Raw genomic sequence first — 22693 nt, forward strand, 5'->3', positions numbered from 1 at the left:
AGGTTGGTAGATAAAAAAGATTACAAAGCTCCTCTGCATTCAGAATATATTAATAAATATAACTATAATATGCTTCATCTACCTGACAATGATGTTAATCTCAGCATTAAACTGCTGCTAGAGTATGTATACTTAAAGGTGAATGGTTGTTATATTGGTCATGGCACTCACATGGCACTGGATTCAGCAGTTTTCATCCATCTACAAATGTGTCTGTGACTTTTGACATTTCGGAAGGTTTGCATGTGAGAGAAAGGAATGGACGTGACAGTTTACAGTTGAACATCTGTGAAGCATCTGAGAACTGCAGAGCTAAATGCCAGCTGAGGTTTGCTGGAATTTAATAGATGGTGGATCTGGTGGAAGAATGAGGTGGAAAAAAGGTCTCTTGATGGCCCATCCTATTAGCTGTTGAAATCATCCTGGACAGAAATGTCCTCCCACCAAAGGAGAGCAGACTGTGGCAATAGTCAGTTCTTCTGTTACTTGTAAAAAAAGATCTTCTTTTCAGGGAGGGTAAGACAGGAAAGACCTGAGCAATGTCATCTTTCAAAGAAAAATTTCTGTTAGCTCTGCAAGCAGATTTGAAACAGTCCAATGCCTGGCACAGCACTATGGTAGAAATCCAGTTCATTTCAATGGCAGCACAATGAGGTCAACACTAGCTACTTTTGACTTTCCTACTCTACATGAGAGATGTATTGTCTTGCTCAGAATATGGACAGAGACACAGCCTTGTGCCAACTCATTTACACAAGAGGAGCCTAATCCAGCTCCCAGTGACTGTCTATACTGTGGAGGTGATAGGTACCCCATAGTCCTTGTCACCAAATATGTACACTGGCCATCTTCCTTCAGGGGGAACAGCGAGTATGAGGAAGGAGCTGCAATGTACTCCAGCAGGTCCGCTCATCCTCCAGACCATAACCATGAGGCACACCACAGAACAAGCCATCCCTCCCTGGGTGAACACACACAATGAAAGCCTGAAACAATTGCTAAAGTCACCTGGCATTTACCAGACACCTTTCAAATGAGGTGTATAATTCTCAGATGCATGTGCTATTTATAACACTTGCTAAATGGTAAGTAAACTGTAAAAGCTAGATCTCAGTAGGTAGGAAATGTCAGCAGTAATATGGCCTTCGCGGTAAGACCTTGTGTTGCATACTGAACAATGAGGATAGGAAAATATTGAACAGGTGATGATTTATTGTGCAGTCTGTCTGGAGCACTGAGTGAGGAAGAGTTCCTGAGATACATGAAGCAAAATATACAGGCAGTAGTTCTGGCAGTTCCTGGCTTCTTAGTGCTCAGGTTTGCAGTCTGCATTGTTGTTTGACTGAAATTGATACTGTTTGGGGGAAAAAAGAGGACAAGACAAAAGAGGACTTTCATCATGCTGCATCAGAGTGACACCCATGTGGGTCATCAACAGAGTCAGAATCTGTTCATCCTCCTGCTGAGACATTCAGAGCTAACGGAGTCAGTGGCAGCAGTATCAGCCTTTATGTCAGCTCTGTGCCTACCACCCAGGACTGTGCCTACTGTCTTTGCCTTTCACCCCAAGCACTAATCTTAAGTCAAGTGCCCACGCGTGTTCCCTCCTCATGGAGTGACCCCACAGCTAGGCTCTTCTGCACCACCGCCAACAAAGGGGAGCTTGTGCTGTTGGAGCATGTTAGGAGCCTGGTCTGAGTCCAGCTAATGAATCAGGACCCTGGGAGACTGGGCACTGAGTTAGTTGCCTCTTAAACACCCCAAATACACCCTGGCATGTGCAATAGCAGAACTGTAGGCACCTGTGAGTGTTTCCTGAAGAAAACATAGGTGTAAGCACGGGTTACACACGCATTTCTGGATCACTCTCTTGAAGGTCGGAACTTAATTTTATCCCATACTGAATCAAGTTTGGGGAGTTGTGAGGGGAAAGAACATGATCATGGCATATTTACACTATGCAGTGAAGCACTGTGCAGAATTGCCAAACTATTGGCAAACAAGCCTGTTCAGGAGGGAGCCAGTACAGTTGTGCAAGCATGGCATCACATCTTGGCTGATTAAACCTGATTAAAAAGTGGAGCTAATTAGTTCCAGTAGAGATCCATGCTAAAGGAGCCAGAATATTTGTAGGCCTGAGCTATGCTCTGCAGGTTTAGGACTAACTTGAGCTTGAAACATTGCATTGGTGGTTGTGCTATGGAGATGGTTCATGAATGACCCTGGATACTCAGTAAAAATATAAGACTTCTACAGACTAGTGCTAAAGAGTGCCACCTTCTGTGTGGCTGAGATTTTTCAAAGGCTTGTAACTTTGCTGACTTAAGGCGCATTTTTGAAAGGATGTGCAAACCATATCATTGACTCAATACTGACTGACTCAAATTCTGAGTCCTTGTTTCAAAGCATAAAGGTGGCAAGTGCATTTCATCAAGATTTTTCTTTACTGGACAATAAAAAAGGAAAATATAGTTCTCCTGTTTTGTTCTTGAACTGGCTGAAATGTTTTGTGGAGAATTTTTCAGAAGAATTCTGCTTGTTACTCTACATGGACTGTGTTAATGCAAATGGTTAAAATTTGGAGAAGTTATATACCCACTGAAAACTCAGTCTTATAATGGCAAGCATTAAGCAACAATACTAGGTGACATTTTCTGCATTACCTATAGTCATTTATGTGAAAAAACATTTCAGAAAGGGAGACTAGATTTAAAAAATTCATACAGCTGTGTTGTGAAGTATTGTAAAAATAGTTACAACTAAAACATCCTTCCTTGTGATCACAGACTTTCTTACAGAATACCAAACACTGCTGAAAAACAGAGCTGTTCAAGAAGCGATCTGCTTGGTATGTGTGTTCTCATATAGAAATAAATTGAAGGCAATACCACCTATGCAGCAGTGACAAGTTAATTCAATTTCCAGCTCAAATTCAGGTAAAGTGTATCTCATTTGTTGCCATGGATACAAGACATTATTTCCATTTGTTTGAGATCTCACAGTGGGTATGAAATTAAACTGTGACACAGTTTTATGGAGGAAGTTGACTCAAAACCCCATAAGTTCAATGTCATTAGTCTAGAGGATTTTCATTTTTAGACATAATAAATAGCATATTGCTACTACTGCCCATAAGGTATACTTCATAAGCAAATATCTATATGATTTTGCTCATGCTACTTTGGGGCAGTAAGAGTGATGGAAGAGAAAATAAACAATCCTTTCATCAGCCCTCCAATGTGGGAAAGAATCCTGAAAAATGTCAGGTGGTGGAATTACATTAAAAATACATTGATGTTGTGTTATTTGCTACTGTTTGGCACCAAATATGTTTTAAAAAATTATTTTGATTCAGAAAATGGATCAATTTTTCTCAGATAAATCTGCTTTTCAGACTGCAGCTCAAATCAATTGTTCTCTAGTTTTCAAAGTTAGAAGAAGGGGAGGTTTATGAAAGAGCAGGGGAGAATGCAGAGGAAGAAAAGAGAATATAGTTTTAAATGCTGACATACATACAGGCTTCAGGAATTCAGGGGTATTCAGTTTACCTTGTCTGAAATTAATTTTAATAGATACAAAGGGATAAAAGAGAATATAGGTCTTCTTGTTAAATCATTAGCATTCAAGTTCTGGGTATTTGTTTCATATTTCATAGAGAGACTGATTTCCATAGATGCTGAGCACCTGCTATACTGATGGATTTCAGCTGAGGTTGTCAGCTCTTAGCATTTACAAAATCAAGCTGAGATAAAATAACCCACCTAAATCAAAGGTTTACTTCTAAATATTCATGGATGAACTGCATGAGAAGCAAGAAGGTCAGGGGATGTCATGATTATGGCTAATAATTGAAATCCAAAGCCGTGACAGTAATCATGCAGCTGCTTAATTCACTGATAATGCCCCACCAAGTATTCTGAACTCCACCTCCTGTGCTTCTGTGTTGCTGCCCTCCTCAGCATATTGTCAGACTGGATTATCTATAATGTCTTCTCTAGCTCCTTGGGCCATCTGTAACTATATCCCTTTGGGATATAGGTTTGACCCTAAGATGGCAGACTAGAAAAATTCAGAACCCACAGCAAAATCATCATGCACATAAAAAAAAATCTCAGAAGAATAGGGTCTGCAGTGTCGATGGTTCAGCTGAATGGAGAGATAAGTAAACAATTTATTCTGTGTTATTGGCTTACAATATTAACATTTGCTTAAAGTTACAACAGCAATCTATTTATATTTTACAGACTTGATTATCCTTCATCCAGACCTTAGGTAGAAAACTAACGCAAAATGAGCATAAGTGCTCTAGCATTTTGGTTTAGTCATATTTTTGCCCAGTTTTTACTATTTTTAAAGGAGAATTAGCACCAGGCCCAAATTTAGCATGATATTATATATGTGGGTAAATTTAATGAAGCCAGTGATATTTAAGTATTCATTTATATAAGGATAAGGCTATCAATAGAACTGAGTATGTCTCTCAAAGTACACTAAAACCTTAAGAATTTCTGATTAATGACTTTATTCTTGAGTTCAGAAACAATTTTACCCCATGAATGATCAGTGGCTTTTTTTCTCTTTCAAATATTTTGTTGAGAATGACTCCACTATACCATAAACCATCCTAATTTGTTAAAATGCTGTGAGCTTAGAATGGGCTTAGATGTTCATAAGGACATGTGTGGAACTGACTAGGCATGTCTTCAGCTCTGTTGTTAGGTGTTGAGCAGGATTTCCAGATTTGCTGGATTTCCGGTACTGTGATGGGAATACAATTGCTAATCCAGCCAGGCAGTTCATACAGAAATGACTGTTTCCTGGCCATGGAGTTTTGAGTCGTAAAAAGAATTTAGTATAATCTGGGATGGGGTACGATTTGTCCCCTTCTGGAATCTAACCAACCAGGAGAGACACGGAAGCATACATGTTCCTTTAGGGCATACATGAAGGAGGCAAAGTTAATCTTTGCAACAACATACTTGAGAAGCTCAGTTCTAGATAAGAGTTCAACTCAGTAGCATGGTGAACCACTGCCCTTGTGGTCTGTCACAGAGTAGCTGCATATATGTGCTGGGAAAGGAAAGAAGTTAATATATGCATATGTTGCATGGAAGGTGAGTATGCGTTAATGGATACCTCAGATAAAGCAGGGGGAACAGTCTGAATGTGCTTTTCAAGACTTGCCTTGCACAAGCAAGGAGCACACTGACAAACAATGGAACATGCATATGACAAACCGAGTGCCTGCTGTAGGGACATAGTGCAGCTTCTGGCTGATTGGAATTGGATGAAAAGTGTTGTTGCTGCACCATTTAAAACATTGCCTGAATGTAAACATGACATCCATGGGTCAGGTTCAATAATAAAAGCTTGGAGATAACACTGATGTTGCTATCTACTTGCAAGTAAGCAGGTGGACAGACTGGACAAGCTGAAGTCATCCTCAAACAAGAGTCAGCAGAATAAAAGACAATGCAGAGAAGCGGAGATGCATCTAAAGATGCAGATGAATGCTATGCTACCCTGGAAAACCTTTCTTGGACTTTTGAGCAGATTTAGTGCCAGCTGGGCTCTGTAAGTGAGGAGTGAAATAGGGGAAATGATTCGTTCCCAAGCGTTCATGTTCCCAACATGTATGTATGCTCCCAAGAACATATATAAGTAGTTTTCTTGAAGGACTTATGGGTTTACAGTTTATGGATTCCTAAAATGACTCAATTCCTCATCCCCATTCCCCCATCTAAAATCAGTAAGATTTTGACTCTGAAAAGAAATCAGGACTGGGCCTTTCATAAATAGTCTCATAAATAGGGACTCATAAATAGTCTTGTGCACAGCACAATTTTGTGGTAACACTCTCCTAAAAAGAGAAGACCCTTGCTATTCTTCCATAGCAATACCTGCTGCATGCCTTGCATTGTCTGCTGTAGGAACTGCAGCTGCTGGTCCTTCGTAAGGCTTTCTTCTGTTCGAAAGAGCTGTCCTTTCTCTTGTTTCAGAAGCTCCACTTCATTCCTATAGGCATCCAGCTGCCATCGAAGACTATCGTTCTCTTCCTTAAGCGCATAAGCTTGGGCAGCTAGAGCTAAGAGAAAATGAAAATGCAAAGAAATCAGTAAAATGGATTGTTTTCTCACAAATAATGCAGAGGACATTGTGAGGGGAAACGACAAAACAGCTGCAAGCCAGTGAGACATTTCAGAGCAGAAGCAAGATCTAGCAGAGCTGAAAACAATTAGGTTCTGGCAAAGACTGTCACTGGGAAGTTATTTCCTGAGGTGGAAAGAACTGTAAAGTGATGCTGGACAATTCGAACACTACTTGCAATCCAGCTGCTAAATTCAGACTTATATTTTCGGAAGAAACTGACATGCAGTCCAAGGAAAAGCATCCATCAACTTTAGAACCTTTCCCAGTGATGTTATAAGATTTGATACAATCGTTTAAAGTATATACAACAGTAGCGGCCAGATGTTCCAATCAGATCTGCACTAAGGAATTTTGACTACGTAAAGTTCTCTGGATTTAATCCCACGAGAGGGAAAACACAGAAATTCCTCTTCAATCTCCCTGTGAACTATTTTGTAGCAATGGTTATGAGGAACCATTTAGACAGGAAAATGATGTAATAGAGTAAAATAATATAAAATGCAAATGCTCAAAAAAAGTGTTGGCACTACAAGAACATTACTACGTTAAAGACATTGAAAGACACTTAAGTCATTTCCTTAGGAAGCTCCATTTGGCCCCTTTTCAATTTAGAATGGCATTTTTATTATCATAACTGATAGCAGGTGTTTGTGAAGAAATCGATTAGTATGCAGGCATGGAAATTACATTTGCCAAATGACTTGCACAGTCTGCAATATAAGCTGAAATTTGTGTAGCAAAAGGCAGAAGGCTATAAAGCATGTACTAGGAACATTATTTAAATAAATTATCTGAACATAAATACATACAGGGAAGTGTGGCATTCATTATTTTAGGGATGTAGTTATCATCCTACAGAAGAACCCACTCTTGGTGGTATCTATACTTGGCAGTATCAGTGGTCATTTGGCATAGCAAACTATGATACTATACTATTTTCCTTCTTGGAACATGATAACACAAGGCCATTACAGAGCAGCTGTAATTAAAAAACAACAACCTACCATAGCCAAATCTATCAGCATTTGGTAACTGAACCACATAACTGATTTACATTCCTGATTAAATGATTTGAGGCTTGATATTACAGAATTCTTTCTTGCCTACCTACAATAGCAATATGGTTAAACTCCAAATTATACAAAATTGTACATTAACTCCACTTCATATTAGGCCTCTCTTGACTAGACCTTCCACAGATAAAGAGTCCCCTGTTTCCTGTGATAACATGATTCAACGTTTTTATGAAATCATTTCGTCATTTAGATAGAATGTCACAACGTTTCATTACCGATAAAAATATTTTAAATCTGGAAGGACAAATATGTCTTTTTCTGGGATAAATCCTACTATTCTGAAAATAAAAAAATGCATTATCTGAAATAAGGTACAGTTAGCTACTATTCAAACACACACTTTGATTGGTCATTGCATCTAATTTGGATATTCTACAGCATCTCCCTGGAAGATTTAGCAACAGTTACTGTATTGTTACATCAAATAAAATTGTTCTGAAAAGCATGTAATCATCCTTCCATGACAAAATTTGCCCTTAAGAAATTGCAATGATGAATCCAATGGGCAAATAACAGGATGAAATCTCTTTTTTTTCCTTTTTTTTGTAAGAGCCAACAAACTATGCTAAAAAAAGAGGCCAAGCAAATAAAAACCTCAGTCTAACAAGAACCCAAGTCAAAAATTTGCTCTTTGAATTCAAATACAGATTTCAACCAAAATTCTAAACATTACATTATGGGTCCTCTTTGGAGCGTCTACAGGTAAAAAACTGCACAAAATGACACATTCAGTTGTATCCTCTTCCTCCAACCAATCAGACTCTTCCCAATTAAAAAAAAAAAATTATGCAATACTCAATTCCAGCCAGAAACTGTGTATCCTTCTGCCCTCTGAGGGCATCAAGGAAGACAAACATGGAAGTATTCATGTTTTAACAGTGTCTTGGGAGCAATAACTCCTCTGTTGTTCATTGATTAATCTAGATCTGGAAAAACTTCTGAATGCTGCTATGTAGATGAAGAGAGTAAGGCCTATGCACTTGCTAGTCACCATCTCAACTGAAAGTGGGGGGTTAGGACGAGATTCAGCTGAGGTTCAGGCTGCTTTATCTGGAAAAGCTGCTGTGAGATATTTCCTTGGTCACACCATGGTCCAGTTGGAGAATTCCTTCTCCTCTTTTCCTCCTGGATAATTCAAGCTATTGAGTGGGACTACAGACAGGATGTGGAGTCTACTACAGGGGCAGCAAATTAGGGGAAATAGAAAGGGCTGCTTCAGTAAGTACAAGCAACCTATAGGTAATGAACCTTTTCGGGTTTTAAAAATAACTCATCCAAAAGCAGCAAATCACATTCCACATAAACAGTGAAGAAAACATCACATTTCTCTTTTAGAAACATAATACAGCTCTTTACTGCTAAAAGAGGGGATTTTTTCCAGTTGTGCCTCTGAATACCATTGTTTTATTTTATTTTTTTAACAAGTAGTATTCAAACCTATATGACAATAATTACATTCCAGTATTACCAAGCAGTCCCAAACAATGATGGGTGCCGTGTTATTCCAGGCTGTAGACCCCAAAAGATGAAGGCCATGCTTGAAAGAGGTTGCAATCTACTTTAAGACAAAATGGAAATATCCCAGACAACATCAAATATGGGAGTGAGAATACAGCAGAGACAAGTTTGTGACATTAGGTAGTATACCCAGAGGTGTCCAAATTCATACCAGTATTGTTATACACTCTGGCGATCTGTCTAGCCATTCATGGTGAGAAACTAAAGATAGAGACCATGGTAGAAATATGTCCTTAAATAAGGAGAATGTAACACACATAGCAGCAGTGTAATAGAATACCAAACTGTCACAAGCTTTCATATGAACTAATTACAGATAAGAGTCCAAATACTATATGGAGTTCATTTACATAGTTTTTTGCTATATAATTTAAAGCCACACATAGAGGGTTCCTAATATGTGAGGTCAGAGCGGTTAGCAAAGAAGTCATGAAATGGAGAATAAACCAAATAAATACATCTGATGGACCCTGGCCTCCATTTCTTTTGGCACTGGGTAACTAACTGTTTTAAACAAAATCAAACCATTCTTTGTGTTGACCTAAACTAACCATAATTTTACAATATTTATATTTTAGTAAATTAAACTCAAAATCATCCTGGGTTCAGAGCAATATCTCTTTTGAGTCCAGACAAAACAGTTTATTTAAATTGTATGCATATAGAAAGGCTTTTCATTGAATACTAAATTAAAATTGAAAGAGACTTTTTGGGAAAAGGATATCTGCATTTTAAAAAATAAACATAATTTTCAAATTTTACAGCAATTTTTTCCTCATTGATAAAGCTGATGAATGTACTTTTTGCTAAAAAAATGTTTCAGCCCCGTAACTTTACTCAGCTCATCTCAATCCAGCTTCTTATGCCATTTTAAAATCAGTAGTTCAGATACTCATCTATGGAATCCTTCTGTGAAACATGCTAAAAAGCTGCTTAGGGTAAAGACAATGAAAGTTGAAAGCATTTACAGAAGAACTCTATTCGAGGAAACTAAATCAAAAGAAACCTCTGACAAGAATCCCAAATAGCTGCCTATGCTGCGAATGGAAGAAAATATTTGTACGTAAACAAACACAGCTGGCAACCTGCCCAATACGCGCTTTACAGCATTTACACCGAGGGATGCAAAGTGATACCTTTGCCAGTCTATCCTAAGAGAAGCAGGTGGAGGAAGATATATGAACAGGGGAAACTGGCTCACTGGTTTTGAGGGCATCTAAAAGGTTAGTGGGATTTGCTTGTGTCGAGGCAGAAGTGCTAGACAAAATTCGGGGAGAAGCTCAGTGGCAAACACCAGCTCTATCTGGTGGATCCAGGTCAGGATCTAGGTTAGACCCAAAGCAGTAAGACACTGATCAGAAATCCACTAAAGTCTAAGGATATACTTATTGACTCAGGAAACAAACAGTGACTTTGTCTTTCTAGGGCATCTCTCTCAGATAAGGTTAGACGTGCTTTATTAATGGGTACCACTGATTTGTGCCTGTTATTTGGAGCTGGTACTCTGTGATTACATTTAACCTGATATATAATAATGCCCCCTGAAGCCAATATGTAGTATGTCTTAGCAGGCAATATTTGGAGAATTCAGAGGGAATTCAAAAATTTCAGCCAGTTCTGTTAGTGCACACCTGGGCTGTACATTTCTTAATTAGGTGATGTCCTAGTAACATCACAGTTAACACTAATGACTAACTAATAATTCACATACTGGAAACATTTCTAGTTGAAAAGCACAGGAAATAGCTTATTAGTCTGCAGCAATTTGGAAAAAACATCTGAAAAACGTGAGCAAGTGAGAACAATGACAATAGAAATCCCTCCTGTAAATTCAAGAGCTCAGATTTCCCTTATGTCCTACTAGCAGAAATTTTTCTACAGGTTTGGGGATTTTTTTTTTTGGTAGACCTGGCACTCAAGTAAATCATGTAACTGGCAAATTCTGTGATTATTTGTCTATCTTCAGACTATTGGTCTAAGCTCTTTAGCTTTCTCAAGGTTTTGGAACTTTGTGTTGAATGTATCGAAACAGTGAGGTGGATAAAAACAGATGAAGAACATATTCCCAAACCACACTGCCATTGGAGTTCTATTAATGCCATCATCCTAATTTCCTGACTTGAAAATAAAGTTTAAAATGGTATAATGTGCCTTTGATAACAACAACAAGAAAAGCAACAAAAACTGTCAAGATGATGGCTGCTATTATGGTAATTTTTTGCCTGTATCACTTCTATTGCAGAAAATTTACAATGTCAGAAAAACTTGCAAGACACAGCTACTTCTCCAAAGAACTTTCAGCCTGAGGGACTGAACAAATGTGAGAGGACATAAATAAGGACACAAAGTTCACCAACATAAAGACAAACAATAAAAGTTGTCCTTAACCTCTATCTCATTTGCCAGTTTTTCAAGTAGGAGAACTGTCAAACAATGCAACTGAGGGAAAATCTAGGGACTGCTAAGGACAAGGGACTCCTACTGGTGACATAACAGAGGTGGCAGTGGAGGAAGAGTGAAAAACTAAGTAATGGGAGCAGCTTCATATTGAATGCAAACTGGTGAAAGGAAGCACTGGTGTGAGAAAGGACATGTGGTGTGTGCATGCTGGCATGTGCCAGAGGGAGGGAGAAGGCTAGGGCTGCCCTGAAGGAGAAAACTTTCTGAGTTTCGTAAACTAAAAGGAATCACTGGAACCTCATTCATTTTTGACCCATAAGGCTTTACTTAGGAAAGGTTGGGTCCACCAAACATCTGCAAGGCAGCACGGCCATGATTGCAGAAAGAAAGCTTGATGGTTTCTGAGGTGGAGGGACACAGCTGAGCAGCTGGAGAAGCTTTAATTGACACATCCACCACAAACCATCAAAGCGGACTCTCTGTACTCTCCACTAGTTACCAACTCAAAGCTGAATGAAGTTTGAGGACCTTATTACTTATAACTACCCAGATACAGATCTCAGAGCTGACTTTCTTAAACTGTACTATAAAAACTGAGCTCTGAGTACAAGTTTTAGTCATACATGCTCTGCGCATGGTTCAAAACAAATTTTGGCAGCATCTCCGAGAAGCATTCTGGAAGAGTAACACTAAGCTACATCTTGGTCACTTCGAGGCATCTTCTCAGCCAAGTTTTATAAGAATGTCAGGCTCTTGAGTCCTCTGACATTTAAAGTGGCTGTGATCCATTTCCTTGCATTCTTGGGTGACGCATTCTTTTTTTTATGGACAATTACAAATTATCTGATCACCAGCATAAATAGGGCTCAGGTGTCAGTGCTGGGAACTTGATATTAGCAGATAAAAGCAACATTATTCCTACAGTGCATTTTTGAATAAATGCCTCTTCCATTGTTCTCCCTTGTTTCCACAAAAATAGATTATGTCACTTTGCTTTTTAAAAAATTCCTTTGGTTAAAGCTTGAAAACAGCTAACTAACTAGCCTGAATAAACTCTGAAAACAGAATTAGAATGGTATAAAAATAAATAATTTGGGGCAATTACAAGCTAGCCACACCATGAATATTCCTTTTTCTTTCTCCCTTCAGACATAATGCAACCAAACAATGAAGCAATTTCCACATTTTTTTCTAATGTTAGGCACACTTCATTTGAATGTCTCAGTACCTGCAAATTTAAACTCTAAGGGCACCAATTATCCTATATGTGGAAGGGTTATTGTCATTAATGTTAGTGGGAGTTAGGGCCTGCACACTGGGAGGGAGATTTACTCTATTACAGAGCCTCCTTTTCTCAGGTGCAGTTGCTTCAAAGTCCTTTCCTCACCATGCTGCCTACATTCAATGCAGAGAAGCTCATTATACAAGTTACATTCATGATGATACCAGATGTTCAAATTGAATACTCATGAGAATTATTTTCAGGCTTCCTATTCACATAAAACTTGCTGGTGAACAATTAGTAAATGGTAGGATGCTGCCAAAAAAAAAAAACCAAAAGAAAAAAAGAAAAAAAAAGATCCACCATGATTTAACTGCAGTTTTATCTATCCCACCCGATATGGACACATGTAACATTTGAGAAAGCAAAGCACTTGTCTGAGAAGAGATTGTCTTAGCTCAAAAAAATTCTTCCTGATTAACACATTCGGCAATAGCATTGTCCTTTTCTAGGTTTACTACACATGTGGCTCACCAGTAATTTATGAAGCCTCATTATTTCTTGTGTAATGAAGCATATCTCTTTGCAAATAACAAAGAAGATGTAGGGAAAAAGGGGGCAGATTATGGCCCAACCGGGCCTAATAACAAAACCCTGGCAAAAAGTTGCAAGCAAATGCTGGTTCTGCAGTGGACTAAAAATGTCCCTAGAGAGCAGTGCTGCCAGATCTTGTGATGTTACGATGAGTCTCACGATATCTGATTTTTTATTTAAATCCCCAGAGAGATCATTATCTGAAAACCTTAGCTGTAAGTTTCCGGACTAGTGGCTTCCAAATTTTCTAGACTGTGGATCAGTACTGGTGCTCTGTATTTCTCCATGCTCTTACAAACTCTGACTTTTAATTAAAAACTTAAAGAGGGAAGTTAATGTCATTGTTTTAGCCCATTCCAGGAAGCAGCTGCAGACTACTTACTACAGTCTAAAAAATTGTCAGTGGCTCAGGAGCACAGTTTAGGATCATTGATGTAGCCCTCACGGCTGCAGAAGAAACACTGGATCAGTGAACCAAGTTTTCCGAAGGGCTCTGAAGACAGAAGGTTAATCTCCCAGTTTAGATCAATCTTTCTACCCCTTTCTTCATACTATCCTCTCTTTTTCTTCTGCAGAGTGACTACATTTGGATCACCTTCTTCAGCTGAAAATGCACCAGCCCATCTCTTGGTTCATTTGTAATTCCCACTTGCCTAACATTTCCAGGTGTCTCTCTCTTCCCTCACTCATACTTATTTTGCAGTACATTCTCCGGTCCCCTCTTATCCCACTTCTGTCCCAGGTAAATTACAGCATAAAGTGTTTTGGACTTTTCCTACAAAGATGTCACATCACATTACTGAAATACCTATTTAGAATTTGGAAGAGAGCACCCTGTTACAAAAATATCAAAGCCTGTCACAGTTTAGGTCTATTTTACTTGACAGCATTTCTTTGGAGAACTGGAATCTACATAGCTTGTAAATGATATTTTGACTGTCACTAATTAATCTGCCTTGTTGAGACCAGGTTCTTCAGGTCGCCTCTTTCAAGCAAAGGGCCCATATTTCCTCTCCTTTGCGGGTTATATTTCTTCTATTGCCACCCATGATGTGTGCCAAAGCCAAAGGACTTGGCATATGCATAAGGGGAGATAGGATGGGAAATAGTTGCCTCTGCACAGAGGACTGCTGTGGTGAACTGTGAGTCGAGGTGGTTGTTGCCTTGCCTTTCCTGCTTGGTTCTCTTGAACTAGAGGCATAGGAAGCAGGGCATCATAAGCAAATGTAGAGGTATGTGTAATTTTGATCAAAAATGGTAGCAGTTCTCAGATATTTTCAAAATCCAATAAAAAATAGCTCCTTCTCCCCACTGCTCTGTAAAGTATTTGATTTTGGTGTGTGATGAGGTGAATTTTTCAGATACTTATGCTTTATGTTTACCAATAACTGCTTCAAAAATTGCTACCTCAGTTAAGTGTAATTAATCAAGGACTGAATCTCTCTTAGTAGCTCTGCCTTCTTTCTAATTGAGAAATAGAACCATTAAGCCAAATTTACAGGGCTGTGCTTTAAAGATGTCAGCAAAGAAGACACTTTTTCCTCTAATCAATGTTTTTCAAGAAATGGCTGTATTCCTGTAACACTGAAAATGAACAGAGGACATTTTAGTCTCACGAGGGAAGGAACATGTTCACTCAAATAAGAAAAGCACTGGTCACTGAAAAAATGCCAAGTGGCACTGATGACCCTCTCCCACATCAATAAGGAAAAATTCTGTTTGTTTTAATGGTGCCTTGTAACTGAAGATATAGACTTTTGAAGTCCACATAACACAAGACATGCTGACGAATGCTCAGTTTTTTGTGTATGGTAGACATAATCTTATGGATATTTGTCATATGGATTATATGTATGTGAATGCACACATGATGCATAGATCACCTAGGATATTCAACCATTATTGTACATAGCTAAATCTCTGAATAGCTAGGCTACTGACAGTTATCTCTTAGGAGTAAAAGTAATTGCCATAATTTTATTCAGACTTAAACAATAGACACTGGCCTGTCTTGGGTGACTATGGTGTTTTGAATTGCTCTGATTTATAATGGGCAAATCCTGTTCATAAATATAAGATGTTTTCTACAAATGAAAGGACAAACAACCTTTTTACAAAATTCTGCCGCACCTCAGATATCAGGCAAATTTATCCAGCCTGTCTCAGACCATGTGCTGGATTGGAGGCTGAGCTATTTTTTCCTTTAAAACTGTGCCTGATACTGAAATCCCTCCTCAGTTACTTTGGTTCTAGATGAAAATGAATCTCTTAAATAAGGAAATACATTTTTACCCCTTTGGAAAGCATCAGCAGATAATCACCTGCAGCTTGGTATTTCTTGGCTGTCATGTTCAGAGATAGTGATTCTTGAGCCATTTATTCATTTGTAAATGGGGGAGTATTTCCACTAAAGATGTCCAGAAGACTTGTATCCGAAAGCCAAAGCCTCCTTTCTTCCCCTCCATCCTGCCTTTTGCATCTTCAGTATCTGCAAACAGAGGCCACTGTGCTTTTCCACAATTTAACGTTTAGTAGGTTTTCTTCTCAGCTACCAAAAAATAAAATGCACTGCAGACTCGCAGATGGTTGGGTTTTATAGAGATTGGTGATACCTCCAGTCCTTTCAGAAACAGAATTTACTGAAACTTGCATGAAGTGTGTACCTTTGAAGAGACAGATAACTGCAGAACACTCCTGGTACCAGACTTCCTGGGTAGGCCACTGCTGAGGACTTTCCAGCTGTAGGTGTTGAGCGGAAGGTGAGCACAGACACTCTCAGCAGCAGGCAGCAGCTTGTGGGATCAAGGTCTAGCAGCACAGGCCTCTCAAACCAGTCAACAGAACATGATGATGCAGACATCTATCTGATAATAGGGCAAAATGGGGAGAGCTATTGCTTTTTATCACGTTCCTCCCAATCTGTTGAAAGTGCTCACTTGTCTCCAGAGCTCAGAGAGAATTGAGAGAGAGACTGTATAAATGTGATACATAACAAAGAAGCAATGAAGAAAATGATGTTGTGGACTAGCAACCACCTAAATCTCTTGAGAGAGATTTTCTTCGGTTGACACGTAAGGTGGATTTGGCAATCGTAGAAGCAGTTCAACAATCACTAGGATACAGAAGTTGCTGTAAAGACATGTTTGGCACAGTTCCTAAACCTGAGTTACAACTTGTTATGCATCCACCATATGGAGAGCTGAATAAATAAATAAAAAGATAATCAGCTATTTGCCCACTGAAAAGTGAGAAAAAAAAAAGTAGCAGTTCGAACTCTGAATTTCAAAAAACATCTTTCTTTTTTAACACAGAAGAAACATCTTTTCCTCTTTTGGAGTTTTATGTACTGGTGTTCAAGGAGTCACATGTTTGAATTAGTGGAGAAGTGGAATAGATTGGTATTTTTGGCATCGTATCTAGTTCTTCAGTCTGTCATTTCACATCTAAAATGGCTTGTTTTCTTTTCCTTCTGCCATGAATCTGAAACCAAATAAAACTAAAAGAAAGTCACTCACCTCCAAGCAGCATTGAATCCACTTGGCTCTTGACTTCATGAACCAAATACATCGGTCTCAAAAAGATTACATTATGGATATGTGGGTTTAGTAGAAGCTGGTTTTCTTGAGATATAATCTTTAATCCAAGAGTAAAAATCAGAAAATCATGAAATTCCTCTGAACCTAAGATTCATTCTTCGAAGTAAAACAATCAGTAGCAGCACTGGGAATTTCCACAGCCATCCAGCTTTGAGCACTAGCTTTTCTGGGTGGGTTTTTAACTCCTGGAAGGCAGGCACATCACAGACTACCAGTCTGCTGGACCCACGGGAACTGAGATCCTGCAGGCTTGAAGCGGAAACTTTTAATTGCTTTGGAAATCTCGTCCAGGCTTGCACATCTCACAACATAAAGATGCACCCCAAACCTGTAGTTCTGAGTTTAGAATCTTGTATTGACACTGGAAAAGATTCTGCTTTCTGATCATTACCTTCTCTGGCAACTTAGCAGTGGCTGATGTTTCATGGATTTAGGAGTGGATAAGAGGGTACCTAAATCTTAACCTGAAGCAGTGTCTGCAAATTTAGTGTGCTGGAGTGAAAAGGGGTCTTAAAAACAACAGGGCAGGAACTGCAGCATAATTAAGAAAACCCACATCCAAGAGCTTAGTTCAGACAAAAATCAAAATAATCTTTCATAGTAGACCACTAGCAGGGTTTAGACTCAGAGCCAAATGAAGCCACTTTTGAAGGAATATGTTCCTTATGACCTGTTCAGAATCAACCATCTTTGCTATTATAAATATGGCTCATTCTCTTGAAGGCTAAACACAAGAGTAAGACAGAGCATAAAAGCTTAGTATTGGAGAGGGCACTATAAAGAAGGTCACTTTATAGAAAGCATGAAGTGTAATTTGGAGAAGGATGCTAATACCAGCTATATCAGATTGTGAGGAAGCTGAAAACAGCATATGTTCTAATATTGTCTTTTATTGATTTTGCTGCCAACATCCCACTTCAACAATGTTACAGCCGCACTTCAAGATTCTTAATGGAGGGGGATGGAGAAAATCAATATACAGAGCTCGCTTCTGCTCCCATTGAAGTCAATGTGAGTTTTATTATTAACTGCAATGAGCCCAGGACAGGGTTCAGACTGTTTGGAGGGGTTGTGTTTGTTTTTTCCTTTTCTTTTTATATAACCTCCTACGGGGCAACATGCCCTGTTATTCTATGTTTTAGAGAAGTTCCATTTAAATAGGGCAAATTCTCTACCAAACTGCAACACAATGCATGCAGAAATGATTCCCTGCTTTACAAAACCTAGTGAAAAATTATAGCCTGTATCCTGATCTGGGAAACTTATAATAAAAGATATAGGATTTGAAATAAATTCTGATAACAAAATCATTTATTTCTTGAAAAATATTTTCTCTCAGATATGAAGCAAATAAAAACAGTTTAGCTTGTCACTGACTCATAAAATGCTACTTTCAATGTGCATTGTTTGCTGTATTACAAATAGAAAGGATGCACTCAAACTTCTTTTCACTACTATTTTAATGCTATTTACACAAAATGAAATATGCTAAAATTATCTCCAAAAATTATAACAATCATCTTTATTCCAACAACATGCTGTTAATTTTGTTCTAGCATGAATGCAAAACATATTTTAACATGCTGTCAAATTGAGATACTAAGAATGTCAATAAAATGACACTAAAATAAATGTAAATTTAGATTGCTGTCACAAGTGGCTGCTTGGTTTTGTGAAGATGTTAGGTTGCTATAGCATTTTCCATAGCAACTTTGCATCTTATTACATAAATAATCCCTCAGTGTCCTTAAAGCTTACTAAAAAAAGGATTAAATCTATTCTCATATGTAATGATCCTGTATAAAACCATATCAGTATGAAATACTCAGAAAACATAATAAAATGCAATCTAGATAATAGTATTTCTGGCAGTTGAAAGGCATCAAAACACAACAGACTTGTTTTGTAGTTAACGGGACATCCTCCTAAAACCCACACTAGGTAAGTCTCTTTGAAGTGTCTATTTCCTTTAAAATTGCAAGTTTTGTTGTTAACCCTTTAACTGCTGTGTCCTGCAGGATGAGCATAGACCCTCCTTCCAGAGCTGAAGTGTTGTTAATGATGCAAAGGAGCTAGCCTTACTGGGGGACAGGACTTGGGCTGTCTTTATCTCCCACAGAAGAAAGACTTGGCAGCTATCTTTGGCACTGTTTCATCAAGGCATTGCTGCTAAATTCAGCCGCACAAGTAGCATTATTAAAGCTAAATGGACTTAAAACCATGGGCATAAAATTAGGCACCTGCTTACATGCTTCCTGAATTTGCGCCTGTTTTTGTAAAAGCTGTGGGAAAAATGGAATGCATTTTAAGGCACAAAATTGGAGTCTGCCTGATGATAACGGCTCTGAACTGGCATGCTGTGAAAGACACTAGAACAGACTTTTCCCTGCGTAGAGGGAGCAATCATCTTGTGCTGCTTTTGAGTGATCATCTCTCATGGTCCCTGGGAGCAAGGCTGATTGTCTCTGCTGTGGCCAGAGCATTTCCTTTCCAAGGGAAGTTACTCCGCTCACAAAGCTCAAATGGGTTATTCAGTTGTCTTGTCTGGCCAGCTAGGGGCCCATGCCAATATGATGAGAATTCAGTTCTTCCAATTTAAAAGACTTTTTTTTCCTTTTCATTGAGATTGTTTATAAGACCTGGTTAGTAGATTTTGCTAACACATTTTATTTTCCCCTTTGTATGTCTTTATATATTTTTTACCACAGGGCTGATTATGATGCCAGCTGCTGATGGCTTTGAAATGGTATTGATTTATTTGAGGAAAAAAGGATGCTATCCCATTAATTTTTAAAGGAAATACATTTTATTATTTTACATTATCTTTATCAACAAGTTTAAAAAGAAGATGGGCAAATTATGGGCTTGTTAAATATCAGCATTGCTTTCACAAAATCTGATACTGCAAAGCAATGAAGTGGAGAAGTAATGACAGAAAAACAAGTCAGACTTTTGTTCAAAACAAAATCTCCTGTAAAAACAAAAGATTAAACTTACAATAAAGAAAGGGAGAAATAGCTGGTGAGCAGAATCAGAAGGGAGAGGAAGATCTGGAAATTCTGAAATGAGATCTGGTGTGACACTGGGCCAGGCAGAAGAAAAGGAAGAGCAAAGCTCAGCTCCACGCAGCTGGGGCTGAGCAATTTCTATTCAAAGTTGTAACAGGCTATATAAAGCTTTCCTCCCAGCTTAATCCAGCTATAAAACACAGTTTTCATTATGCTTGTGCATCTCTGCATTCACACAAGGCCTTAGAAAAAGCAAAAGACGACTGAATTGTGGTATAAAGATGAATAAGGGTCACACAGATCCCTTTGGTGTTGGTTCAGGCTTTCCTTGAAGACTTGCCAAGTTTGCAGCTTTCAAGAAAGAGTTATGAACAGTATCACAATGCCTAATTTATACTGTGTGCACAGGGGTGTGATTTTCAAATACTAACTTTCAAAAAGACTCTTAAGTCATTTGGGCTGCCCCCTATTCAGACTGTCTCCTACGGCATCTGACTTCACTGTTGCTGCCAACAGGACACACCAGCTCTGGAGAGCACTCAAAGATTCAGGCTACTGTTTAAGACAGAAAAGCTGCAAGGTTTGAATTAGGCACCTACAACTGGTATGGTTGAAAATCCTGCCTAAACTGTCCTGACTTGGAAGGCAGCGCAAATATTATGTGTCCAAGCTGGGCTTACACTATGTAACTTGCAATTCCTCTACTATTTGCATGCAGTGCCCAAAGTGTTATTAAATTACTCCATCACTGGTATTACAATAGTGCTCAAATGCCCCAGGGGCTCAATGAGCAAGATGCTGTATATATGTTCAACTGGAGAAAGCTCTATACCAAGACGCTTACCACCTATGTGCACAAGACATGCACTGGGTGAAGGAAAGGAAGTGCTGTTACCCCCATTTGACAGCAGAGAACTGAGGCAATACACAAATTCATTGATTTGTCCAGGTGGGAGGTTTGTAGCAGAGCTGGAATTTGGCCCAGAGCTCTGGGATTCCAGTCAATAGCGTATTAATCACACGACCATCCTCCCAGTGTCTCTCTGCGAGCACTAGGTATTTCTTTCTTTTATGCAGTGCCGACCACAGTCTCTCACTGAAGTTGGAGTCACTAGAATTAATGGCACATTGCCAAGAACTGCAAAAGGAAGAGATTAACCTACCTCCTCTTAAAGTGAAATTACAGGTGCCTTCTAGGCATAAACCAAACTTCAGCTCTTTCCTACAACATGCAGTTTCACTTCACTAATTCTTAAAATTACTTTGGAGACTTTTTCTTGAGGATCCTTACTCCCAGTGCCAGCAGGTGGGAGATGAAGCATCCATAAATCCTGATCATTCCAAGATTTTCCTATATTCTCTAGATCCCAATGCAGAATGTAATTTTTTCCCCTGAGCTAATGCTTCAGTAGCTGCACCTTGACTTTCAAATGTATTAACTGAGTTGCCAGTCATCATTATTATTTTTTCTTAGCAATTTTTTTCTGGCTTTACTTCAGCAATCCTCTTGTCCCTTTCAAACTCCAAAATCCACAATGCAGAAAAATCACTGTTTAAAGGCTGAGTTTTGAAAAAGCCATCCTTCTAAAGGAATAGCTGTGCCCACAGGTCAGATTCACTCTGTCTCAGTCTAGCCTTTTGCCAGCTTTCCTCATCACACGAATGACCTTCAGTGTATGAAACCAGGACGAATCCCTATAAACTAGTCATGCATGCTAGTTCAGACCATTTATTGGTTTCCCCAGTGGGGTGTTCAGGGGGTCCTGGCAGCAATTCAAAGTTGCCCTCCAACAGAACAAGCATATAGCAATGTCTTTCTTTGCCATGAATATTCAGCTTGCACACGACTGCGAGTAGGTTACTAATACCTCGAGCCCTTAGGAGCATGACCTGTCTGCAAAACACCTGGAGGAGCGGAAGGTCTTTGCCCAGAAGGCAGTACCCCAGCATTGCAACATGGACCAGAGGCTGAAAGGCAGGTCTAGGAGATGGAGGGCAGGCCCAGGAGGCTGAAGGTCCCTATTATCATCCCAGCTCTGCCACCAAGACATTGATATGAGTAAATTAGGTTCGTAAATAACTAGGAGAAGAGCAACTGGCAGATGAAAGAAGAACATTTGAGTATAGAACAGAGTGACACACTTAGCAATGAGTCCCTCTTGAGCTGTTCTGTATAGCCAGAAGTAAGAAGCCTTAATCTCCCCAAACAAACAACCATTAGTAGATTTCCAGTATGCACCAGACTCCTCCATGACTGAAGACAAAATGCAAACCTTTCTTGCTAACAGCTTGTTCATCATCTAACCCAGCTGCCCCAAATTCACTGTGGACAAGGGCCTCAGCTCACTATAATGTTGCTCTGAAAACTGAAGTACAGCAACTCTGGATTATTACTCAGACACCAAGGTCCTGGCACAGCCTTTGGACTTAGGTGTGTTTCATTGTGTTTTGAAATGATGGGGCTGGAATCTGCCCTCTTTGTTTCAGTACGAACCAAGCTAGGGGATAAAGAGATGGTTCAGGAATGACATAAGAAAAAGGGGGGAAAGGAAAACAGGCCCAACAGAAATATTAATTAAAAAAAATGTTAAAACAAGAAAGGAAGAATCACTCTTCTGTTCCTAAAATGAAAATATAAATGCCACTCACTCATTTTCTTTTCACTTACCCATGTTTTATACCCAATAATTCCTTTGGTTTAACTGAAATATCTCTAAGTTTCCTCTACTGTCAATGACAGAAGAATCAAATCCACACATTTTAGTTAAGAGCGTGATGTTGGAAGAAGAAAATGATAAAAAATAATTTTATAACTGGGTCACTTGACCTATGCAGCAGGCTGAGTTAATTTGACTGAGATCAAGAGGATGATGAATTTGGACAAGTACTCAAGTGGATTCATACTACTAAATTTTGACTTAGTGTGCTACACAGTATTGGGTTTGGTACTGTTAACACTGAGGGAACTCTAGTGCCCATATTAATATACATAACGATGCAGCTACTGATGTAGTTTGGGATGGAACTCTGTAGAAAACTCAGATACCAATACATTTGACAGAATTGTCCCCTTTTGGGGAAAGAAAACCAAATATGCTTTCTTACTTGTAACATTACTAACCTGAATGA

At 38.9% G+C, this 22693-nt stretch overlaps 1 protein-coding gene across 11 annotated transcripts in view; it reads right to left on the bottom strand.

Moving 5' to 3' along the window:
• The window catches only part of ENOX1 (ecto-NOX disulfide-thiol exchanger 1), a 360126-nt gene that overhangs the window by 39867 nt on the left and 297566 nt on the right, over window positions 1–22693 (bottom strand). For all 11 annotated transcript variants that reach the window (XM_064504830.1, XM_064504829.1, XM_064504833.1 and 8 more), the window contains one exon: window positions 5901–6085. In XM_064504830.1, coding sequence (XP_064360900.1) covers window positions 5901–6085 — 185 coding nt within the window. The remainder of the gene's footprint in view (window positions 1–5900; window positions 6086–22693) is intronic.

Source organism: Dromaius novaehollandiae, chromosome 1 (assembly GCF_036370855.1).
Source record: "Dromaius novaehollandiae isolate bDroNov1 chromosome 1, bDroNov1.hap1, whole genome shotgun sequence".
Taxonomy (NCBI): Eukaryota; Metazoa; Chordata; class Aves; order Casuariiformes; family Dromaiidae; genus Dromaius; species Dromaius novaehollandiae.